Raw genomic sequence first — 10,765 nt, forward strand, 5'->3', positions numbered from 1 at the left:
GACCAGCAGCACAGCGCACCTTTCCGGCTGCTGTCCCGATGGCTTCAGGAATCCCACCGGCTGGGCTGTCCCCCCCCCGATCTGGAGCCCAGCGCTGCCTCCACCCTGAACTGCAGGGGGCGCTCTCGGGCAGCTGTCCGGACTCTTCCTCGTGTGTTTTAAAAGGAATCTAGAGGTTTTGCATTCTAAACAATTTTAAAAAAAATAAACAGCAAAAAAAAAAATAATTCTTAAATCTGCCCATGGGAACTTCCTGAAGCACTGGCTCATTATACACTATTATACATTATACACCGCTGCAGAGACACAACCGTCCTGAAGAAAACACACACACACACACACTTAGACACAAATACACCGTATTCCTACACGATAAATTACTCTACTCTCCCTATCCCAGTATATATAAAAAGATACATTATTTTGCTTCTGGAAAAACAATCTTTGTTAAAGCTGGAATTCCTTGCCTGGTGCCCAGGCCTGCTGGCGGAGAGCTGTGATGAGCAGTGAAGCCCCTCTCGCGCTCAGTAGGCCAGTACCACTCCCCACACGTCCGTGCGATGGCTCGGACAGCTGCAGGAGCCGCTGGACTGCCCTGTCCTGTCCTGCTCCTTGAGCCACAGCGTGCAAAGTCTGGGCGTCGGCGCTGAACCCCACTCTGTCCCTCTGAATCTGAGTGTGAGGATGTGCCTGTCCGTCTGTCTGTCTGTCTGTCTGTCTGGGTCTGTGAGGATGTGCCTGTCTGTCTCTCTGAATCTGAGTGAGCATGTGCCAGTCTGTCTGTCTCCGTCTCCATCAGGATTTCTCTGTCTCTGTCAGGATGTGCCTGTCTCTCCGTCTCTAAGTGTGAGTACGTGTCTGTCTGTCTGCGGACGTTCCTCTGGAACAGCCTCTTCCCTGAAGAATATCCTATGGCCTTGTTCTCCCACACATTCGGGGTCACAGGTCAGTCTTCCTCAAAGAATCCTGCTGCCTCAGTGAAGGGTGACACTGGGGTTAAGGGTCCAGTATGGCTTTGTCTCTCATTTTGGGGGGGGGGGGGTTCCCCCCAGGTCTCTCTCCTCGAGGGGCTCGCCTCTTCCTTCTGGCTGTTGTGCAGAGAGAGAAGGAGGCAGCGGTAGAGCCGGCGGGTGTGGGGGGGTTTCGGGAGGTTTGCACTTTCGGTCCCCTGACTGCCTCTGGGGAAAAGCCCCGATCTCCTACTGCTTCCTTCCTCTCCAACTCCCCCCTCCCCCAACCCCTGCGCCCCACCCTCTCTCCTTACAATCCTCCTCTCCTTAGCGTCTCACCTGGCCCCACCCCTCACCTCATCTTCCTTCCTCTGGTCCCACCCTCCACCTTATCCTCCCACCTGGCCCCACCCCCTGGCCCTCTGGCCCCACCCCCAACCTCACCCACTCACCTGGCCCCGCCCCTCACCTCATCTTCCTTCCTCTGGTCCCACCCTCCATCTTATCCTCTCACGTGGCCCCACCCCTTGCCCCTCCCACCTGGCCATCTAGCCCCACCCCCACTTGTCTGGCCCCACCCCTTGCCCCTCACCTTATCTACACCCCCCCCACCCCGTCCCCGCCCCTCACCTTATCCGCTCGCCTAGCCCCGCCCCTTGCCTTTCCCCTCCCCCTCTGGCCCCGCCCCCCGCAGGGTCAGGGCGAGTCCATCATGGCCTCCAGCATCTCCAGGAAGAGTTTGTGCATGGTCACGCTGCCCTGGCTCTTGATGCTGTAGAAGGCGCTGAGGGCACGGGCGGCGGTCTGGCGCACGAGGGGCAGCGTGAGCAGCAGGCGCCCCGCCCGCCGCTGGTCCTCGGGCCGCCGCGACGACTCGTAGTCCACCAGCGCCTGGTGCAGCAGGTCCCGCAGCTTCTCGACCGCGTCCACGTCCTCGATGTAGACGGAGTCTGGGGCGAGAGGGAGGGGTGGCGTGAGGAGGGGGGGGCGCTGGCTCGCCCGCCGCCCGCCCGCCCGCCGGCCCGGCGCTCGCTTACCGGAGTTGGTGAGCGCGAGGGCCTTCAGCATGACGAACTCCTCGCGGTCCAGCTGCAGGGCCCGGTACCGCCGGGCCAGCTGGGAGACGGCGGCGCTGAGCTCGGTCAGCCCGGCCTGGCGGGACAGCTCCTCGTCCAGCACGAAGTCCTCGGCGAACACCACCTCATCCTCGCAGCCCAGCGAGCGGTACGCCACACCCAGGACCAGGACCTCCAGCCACACCGACTGCAGAACCGACATCTGATCCGCCAGAGAGAGAGACAGGAACCCTGAGAGAGAGAGAGAGAGGGGTTCATACAGACACACTGACTGGACACTCCAGTACATGAACACTGCACTGAGAGAGAGAGGGGTTAATACAGACACACTGACTGGACACTCCAGTACATTAACACTGCACTGAGAGAGAGGGGTTCATACAGACACACTGACTGGACACTCCAGTACATGAACACTGCACTGAGAGAGAGGGGTTCATACAGACACACTGACTGGACACTCCAGTACATGAACACTGCACTGAGAGAGAGGGGTTCATACAGACACACTGACTGGACACTCCAGTACATTAACACTGCACTGAGAGAGAGGGGTTAATACAGACACACTGACTGGACACTCCAGTACATGAACACTGCACTGAGAGAGAGAGGGGTTCATACAGACACACTGACTGGACACTCCAGTACATTAACACTGCCCTGAGAGAGAGAGGGGTTCATACAGACACACTGACTGGACACTCCAGTACATTAACACTGCACTGAGAGAGAGGGGTTAATACAGACACACTGACTGGACACTCCAGTACATGAACACTGCACTGAGAGAGAGAGGGGTTCATACAGACACACTGACTGGACACTCCAGTACATTAACACTGCACTGAGAGAGAGGGGGGTTCATACAGACACACTGACTGGACACTCCAGTACATGAACACTGCACTGAGAGAGAGAGGGGTTCATACAGACACACTGACTGGACACTCCAGTACATTAACACTGCACTGAGAGAGAGGGGGGTTAATACACACACTGACTGGACACTCCAGTACATGAACACTGCACTGAGAGAGAGAGGGGTTCATACATACACACTGACTGGACACTCCAGTACATTAACACCGCACTGAGAGAGAGAGGGGTTCATACAGACACACTGACTGGACACTCCAGTACATGAACACTGCACTGAGAGAGAGAGGGGTTAATACACACACACTGACTGGACACTCCAGTACATTAACACTGCACTGAGAGAGAGAGGGGTTAATACAGGCACACTGACTGGACACTCCAGTACATTAACACTGCACTGAGAGAGAGAGGGGTTAATACACACACACTGACTGGACACTCCAGTACATTAACACTGCCCTGAGAGAGAGAGGGGTTCATACAGACACACTGACTGGACACTCCAGTACATTAACACTGCACTGAGAGAGAGAGGGGTTCATACACACACACTGACTGGACACTCCAGTACATTAACACCGCACTGAGAGAGAGAGGGGTTCATGCAGACACACTGACTGGACACTCCAGTACATGAACACTGCACTGAGAGAGAGAGGGGTTAATACACACACACTGACTGGACACTCCAGTACATTAACACTGCACTGAGAGAGAGAGGGGTTAATACAGACACACTGACTGGACACTCCAGTACATTAACACTGCACTGAGAGAGAGAGGGGTTAATACACACACACTGACTGGACACTCCAGTACATGAACACTGCACTGAGAGAGAGAGGGGTTCATACAGACACACTGACTGGACTCTACACTGAGAGAGGGAGGGGTCAGTACCGGGGATGTGCTTGGCCCAGCTGATGATGACCACGAGCTCGCGGTCGGCCAGGTCACACAGTGTGGACAGCGTGCGCAGGCAGGGGTCCTCCTGCAGGGGGTCAGGCATGGCGAACAGCTTCTCCGGCTCGGCCGCCAGCAGGTGGGACACGATGATGTTGGAGGAGCCTGGGGGCACAGGGGAGAGTCAGCCGTCTGCCCCAGGCCGCCCCACCGCTGCCCCACCCCGCCCTCACCCACTCACCCTCCTTCCTCAGGGGCAGGCTGGGGGCACTCTGGTAGGAGGCACTCTCCACCTCCGGTCGGCGCTTGTACTTCTGTCTGCCACCTCGAACCCGGTCCAGGCGCACCCCTGAGAGCCAGGAAGACAGAGGGTGAGAGAGTGCTCACTTTCAGAGTGAGAGAGTGAGAGAGAGTGCTCACCCTCCTTCAGCATGCCCACTCTCAGAGTGAAGGAGTGAGAGAGTGAGAGAGTGAGAGAGAGTGCTCACCCTCCTTCAGCATGCCCACTCTCAGGCACTTGGTGAAGCGACAGGCCTGACAGGCTTTGCGCCGGCGCTTCGTTATCTCACACTCGTTAGAGGCCGGACAGCTGTACTCGATATTGCCTGAGGGAGAGAGCAGAGCAGAGCATCAGTGCACCAGTACCAGACCAGTACCAGACCAGTACCACAGGAGAGACACATGGGCAGAGCATCAGTGCACCAGTACCAGACCAGTACCACAGGAGAGACACATGGGCAGAGCATCAGTGCACCAGTACCAGACCAGTACCAGACCAGTACTACAGGAGAGACACATGGGCAGAGCATCAGTGCACCAGTACCAGACCAGTACCACAGGAGAGACACATGGGCAGAGCATCAGTGAACCAGTACCAGACCAGTATCAGATCAGTACCACAGGAGAGACACATAGGTAGAGTATCAGTATATCAGCATAACAGTATCAGAGCACTGGACTGGAGTATTGATCAATCAGACTCAGAGCTCAGGACTGGAGTATTGATCAGTATCTGATCAGTCTCAGAGCTCTGGACCAGAGTATTGATCAGTATCTGACCAGTCTCAGAGCTCAGGACTGGAGAACTGATCGATCAGACTCAGAGCTCAGGACTGGAGTATTGATCAGTATCTGATCAGTCTCAGAGCTCTGGACCAGAGTATTGATCAGTATCTGACCATTCTCAGAGCTCAGGACTGGAGAACTGATCGATCAGACTCAGAGCTCAGGACTGGAGTATTGATCAGTATCTGACCAGTCTCAGAGCTCAGGACCGGAGTATTGATCGATCAGCCCGAGAGCCCCGCTCCCTCGCTCACCCTGAATGGTCCTCTTGAAGAAGGCCTTGCACGCCTCGCACGAGGCCACGCCGTAGTGATACCCCGAGGCCACGTCTCCGCACACCAGGCACAGGCGCTTGGGCAGCGTGCTCAGCCCGTACTTGCAGCGCCCCCCAGAGACCGGGCCCTCCTCCGCGCCGCCGCCCTCGTCCTTGAAGTGGCAGCGCAGGGGCGGGGTGTAGGGCGGGGGGGAGTAGCGCCCGGCGCCGCCCTCGCCCCCCCCGCTGTGGCTGGAGTCCGAGGACCCCCCCGGGCTGTGCCGGCCGCCCGCCTCCGGGCTGGAGGGCTCCGCCTTGATGTAGAGCTCAGACTGGCCGTCCCGGGACGCCATGACTGCGGAGACAGGGAGAGGGGCAGGGTCAGAGGGCACAGGGGGCACCGCGGACACAGGGGGCACCATGGACACAGGGGGCACAGGGGGCACTGCGGACACAGGGGACACCGCGGACACAGGGGGCACTGCAGATGCCACAGACACAGGGAGCACCGCAGACACAGGGGGCACAGGGGGCACTGCGGACACAGGGGGCACTGCAGATGCCACAGACACAGGGAGCACCGAAGACACAGGGGGCACAGGGGGCACCGCGGACACAGGGGGCACAGGGGGCACCGCGGACACAGGGGGCACTGCAGATAGCGCAGACACAGGGGGCACCGCAGACACAGGGGGCACAGAGGGCACCGAGGACACAGGGGGCACTGCGGACACAGGGGGCACAGAGGGCACCGCGGACACAGGGGGCACAGAGGGCACAGAGGGCACTGCAGATAGCGCAGACACAGGGGGCACCGTGGACACAGGGGGCACAGAGGGCACCGCGGACACAGGGGGCACCGCGGACACAGGGGGCACAGAGGGCACCGCGGACACAGGGGGCACCGCGGACACAGGGGGCACTGCAGATAGCACAGACACAGGGGGCACCGCAGACACAGGGGGCACAGGGGGCACCGCGGACACAGGGGGCACAGAGGGCACTGCAGATAGCGCAGACACAGGGGGCACCGTGGACACAGGGGGCACAGAGGGCACCGCGGACACAGGGGGCACCGCGGACACAGGGGGCACTGCAGATAGCACAGACACAGGGGGCACCGCAGACACAGGGGGCACAGAGGGCACCGCGGACACAGGGGGCACCGCGGACACAGGGGGCACAGAGGGCACCGCGGACACAGGGGGCACCGCGGACACAGGGGGCACAGGGGGCACAGACACAGGGGGCACTGCAGATACCACAGACACAGGGGGCACTGCGGACACAGGGGGCACCGGGGACACCGCGGACACAGGGGGCACAGAGGGCACCGCGGACACAGGGGGCACAGGGGGCACAGAGGGCACTGCAGATAGCGCAGACACAGGGGGCACAGACACAGGGGGCACTGCGGACACAGGGGGCACCGGGGACACCGCGGAAGAGGCGGATCAACCCCTTGGCTCAAGACCAACGGGCGCACAGGGGGGCAGAAGGCTGACCGATCGACCTGGTCAATCACTTCCACCAGCCCGCTCACCAAGCACTGCCAGGAGAGAGGGGGAGGGAGGGAGCAAGGAGAGGGAGAGAGAGAAGAGACAGGAGAGAGGAGGGAGAATTAAGAGAGACAGGAGAGAGGGGAGAGGACAGAGGCAGACAGGAGAGAGGACAGAGGGAGACAGGGGAGAGGGGAGAGGGGTTAAGAGAGACAGGAGAGAGGCAGAGGGAGCACAGAGTCCTCACCGTGCCGCTGTCGCACTTCCTGTCCCGGCCCACGCCACGCCCGCACCGAGAGCGAACCCCCTCCACAGACACGCGAGACACGCGAGACCCGAGGTCTGCATCGCGGCACCGCTCACCCGCCGGCGCCTTCACCACAGCTCACGGACACGCACCTCCCTCGTAAACTCAAAGCCCCCTTCCTCGGCTCGACCCGGCGTTTCTCCTCTCACTCGGCTCCAACGCAGAATCCCGGCCGCCAGGCCGCCATACGTCCGTGCAACCTCACCAGCACGGCGGCTCGCCGGCTCTTGAATATTCATGAGGGACCGCAGCTTAGAGCCGGGACGTGATTGGCTGCCCGGCGGCAGCAAGGCATCCAGCGGTCACAAGAGCGCAGGCGCCTAATCAATATTAATAAAGGGGCCGGCGCTGATTGGGCAAGAAGGCACTCTGTGATGAATATTCATAAGGGGGCAGATAGGGAAGGGGGAAAGGGGCGTTGGCGGAAGTGAGGTGATTTGTGATTGGGAAATGGAGAGCGGGCGGTCACGTGAAGCCTGAAAATCGTTTACTGTTTATTTTGCGGTTGAGTGGAAAAAAACGTGAGGGAGGGTGGTTGGGGGGGGAAAGAGATTGTTTTAAAGCTTCCAGCGCGCACGCAGAGGTTATATTTAAAACGCATTACTGGATTGGAGTTAAATGACACGTTCCACACTCCAGACAATCTAAACTGTGTTCAGGGCATTCCAGCACCTTCCTGGGAAAACAGGTCCGTACATGGGAACAGAGCTGAGCCGGGGGTACCTGCGTGTGTGGCGGTGTGTGTGCGTCTCTCTCTCAGCGATCTCTGTCCATCAGCAGACCTGGGGGGGGGGGGGGGGGATGAGAGAGAGAGAGAGAGAAACATCAGCAGAGCCCAGCGCCTCACAGAGCCTGGCAGACACACTCACAGGCACCCCCAACACCCACACAGTGGACATTGATCTCCGGACTGTAGGGGTACAGTGTGACCCAGACTGGACTGTAGGGGTACAGTGTGACCTAAGACCGAAGCTGGGCTCATCCTGCAGTAGAATCTGACAGCCTGCTCAGAGCTTCAGTTCAGCTCAGTTCTCTCATTTTGTCACAGAGACAGACCTGCGCAGACATGACCAAACGAGCTCGACAGGCCTGATGGGCTCTTGTTGTTTAGAACCGTTTGTTCCCACACTCCCTTGAGACACAGTCAGACAAAATCTCACCCTTCTCCCCCCCACTGCAGGACTCGCGGGGAGAGTCCTGGGGGGACAGCGCAGGCCAGGGGACAGGAAACGGCGCAGGCCAGGGGACACGACACGGCGCAGGCCAGGGGACAGGAGACGGCGCAGGCCAGGGGACAGCACAGCGCAGGCCAGGGGACAGGAGACGGCGCAGGCCAGGGGACACGACACGGCGCAGGCCAGGGGACAGCACGGCGCAGGCCAGGGGACAGGAGACGGCGCAGGCCAGGGGACAGGAGACGGCGCAGGCCAGGGGACAGCACAGCGCAGACCAGGGGACAGGAGACGGCGCAGGCCAGGGGACAGGACACGGCACAGGCCAGGGGACAGGACAGCGCAGGCCAGGGGACAGCATGCAGACTGTGATAAACTCCCTTCTCCATTCCCTGCTGTCTCCTCCCCTAGACCACTGCAGGGTCCCCCAAAATGCAGATGGAATGGGGGTGCCCCTGCGGGCAGGTCAGTGGGAGAGGGTCGTCCGACACACACACGCTTGAGCTCTCAGAGAGGCACTTTCCAAAGGTCAGCGTCTTCACTGGAGCCTGGAGAGATGCTCACACACACACACACACACTGTACACACACACAGTAATATACTGTACACACATGCATATTAACACATACTGTACACACACGCAGTAATATACTGTACACACACGCATATTAACACATACTGTACACACACGCAGTAACATGCACACTGTACACATTAACATACTGTACACACGTATGGTACACGCACATTACACACATAGTAACGTAGTAACGTAGTCACTGTCAGAGAGAGAGGTACAGAGACACTGTCGGAGAGAGAGTGGTAGGGGGGCAGGTCAGAGGTCACAGAGACAGGTGGAGGGCAGGTCAGAAGGTCAGACACACAGGTGGTGGGGAGCAGGTCACGTGTCAGACTGGGCTGCAGGTCAGAGGTCAGACGTCAGACGGGGGGACAGGACAGGCGCAGTCCCCCTCCAGAGCTGCAGAGGGAACGGGATGTGTCACTACGTCCTAAAATAGCGCCGCTCTGCAGCACTCCGGCCAGCTATTTGCGGAGCGGGGCTGCGGTATTTATAGGCACGGCGCTCCGCTGGCGTGGAAAAAAGAAACTCACGCAAGGAATTTGACCCGACACAGTACACTGAGCTCTGAACCCCACAGCGCGGAGTCCGCCGGCCAGCGGTTACTCATTAACCCCAGTACCGGCCTGAGCTGCGCTGGTACCCCCACCTCCGGACCGGACCGGACCGGACCAGCTCGGCTCACATCGCACCTCGCCGGTCAGGGATGCTCTCGGCAGCCCGGGGCGCCCGGGAGGGGGGTGGGGGGTGCGAGCGGGGTCATCCCAGCGGTCCAGTGCTTTCAAAACACGGGGACGCGGCGACACGTCACGACCGGGGAAACTGCGCGAGTCGCCGCGGCGGCCGGCGGGGTGACCCCTGCGCCCGGGCGCGAGCCGCTCGGGGCCCACGCCGGCAGCACGCGCCGCGAGCCGGCACGAGGGCGCCGCGGCGGCTCTCGCGGCGAGCGTGAGGTCAACACGAGCGACACGGACACCCCACCCGCGACCCCCCGCACGGGCGCACTCACCGGCCCCGAGGTCGCCATCGTCCCCGGCGAATCCGCAGCCCAGCGCCTCGCCTCACCGGCGCATCGCTCCAGCCCCGAGCCGGAGCCTCTGCTCGAGTCCACGGACACTGGCCGGCGGCGCGGTTCGGCGCGGGTTCTGCCTGGATGCGTGGTCCGGGGGGTCGGGACCCGAGCTCTGCACCGACTGCACACAACCCGCCGCTCCGCTCCGCTCACTACTGCGAGCACTGCGCGTGCGGCTCCCCTCCCCTCGCCAGCACCGGGCCGGCTCGAGCCAGCGCGCCCCCCTCCCCCGCTGACGCACGAGCCGCTTTAACCACTGCGGCGCCGCCGGAGCGCGTGAGGTCTGACGCCGTGTTTCCAGCCAGCGGCGTGCCGGTCAAGTGATCGATACCGCAGCCGGACCGAGCCAGCTCCCGGCGGACACAGACCTTCGCATTCACAAACCCGGCCAGCTCACCTGTAAGAACTCTCTAGGACTAATAACGCCCCCGTCCAACTCGCCCGGGGCAGTTCCTGACGGGGGGAGCGGACGTGCTGCCCTCTCCTGGGGGTGAGGCGTGAGCGGCGGCTCTGGGGCTCAGGATCTGCGCCTGTGCCTGGAAGGCTGCCGGTTCAAATCCCACAGCTGGCAGAGGAATCCTACTCTGTTGGGCCCCTGAGCAAGGCCCTTAACCCCAGCTGCTCCGGGGGTGCTGTACAATGGCTGACCCTGCGCTCTGACCCCCAGCTTCTCTCCCTGTCTGTGTCTCATGGAGAAAAGCTGGGGTATGCGAAAAGACAAATTCCTAATGCAAGAAATTGTATAGGGCTAATAAAGAAACATTATAGAAAGGCGCTATAAAACAGTGTCTCCTGGTCCTGGAGGGACTGGGTCTCCTCCAGCCTGTGCTCAGACTCCGCGGGTTCGTGATCGCAGGCTGCCTGACTGCACCTCACTGAGGGGGCAGAGCTTCCTGCTGCTACAGGCCCAGCGGGGTCGGTACCGGTATCACGCTGTACCAGAACCGCCCTCAGTCAGGTCCGCTGCCCGACCCGGAACCCGCCGGACCTGCACAAGAGTCTAGT

The 10,765-nt window shown here is 60.7% G+C and overlaps 1 protein-coding gene across 3 annotated transcripts; it reads right to left on the bottom strand.

The window, feature by feature from the left end:
• Positions 1-1,569: 1,569 nt before the first annotated feature.
• esrra (estrogen-related receptor alpha) lies at positions 1,570-9,906 on the bottom strand. 3 transcript variants are annotated; one of them, XM_088908966.1, is made up of 8 exons: positions 9,698-9,906; positions 7,659-7,717; positions 5,131-5,484; positions 4,300-4,416; positions 4,053-4,160; positions 3,809-3,976; positions 1,988-2,257; positions 1,570-1,900 (listed from the first exon to the last, which is right to left on the bottom strand). In XM_088908966.1, the coding sequence occupies exons 3-8, from the start codon at positions 5,480-5,482 to the stop codon at positions 1,647-1,649; spliced, it is 1,269 nt and encodes a 422-aa protein (XP_088765092.1). In that variant the 5' UTR covers positions 5,483-5,484; positions 7,659-7,717; positions 9,698-9,906; the 3' UTR covers positions 1,570-1,646. The 3 variants fall into 3 exon arrangements, with proteins under 3 accessions (XP_088765092.1, XP_088765090.1, XP_088765091.1); XM_088908964.1 differs by lacking the exons at positions 7,659-7,717; positions 9,698-9,906 and adding an exon at positions 7,028-7,154; XM_088908965.1 differs by lacking the exons at positions 7,659-7,717; positions 9,698-9,906 and adding an exon at positions 6,876-6,985.
• Between the last annotated feature and the right edge of the window lie 859 nt (positions 9,907-10,765).

The sequence above is a fragment of the Atractosteus spatula genome (assembly GCF_055471065.1).
Source record: "Atractosteus spatula isolate fAtrSpa1 chromosome 24 unlocalized genomic scaffold, fAtrSpa1.hap1 SUPER_24_unloc_1, whole genome shotgun sequence".
Taxonomy (NCBI): Eukaryota; Metazoa; Chordata; class Actinopteri; order Semionotiformes; family Lepisosteidae; genus Atractosteus; species Atractosteus spatula.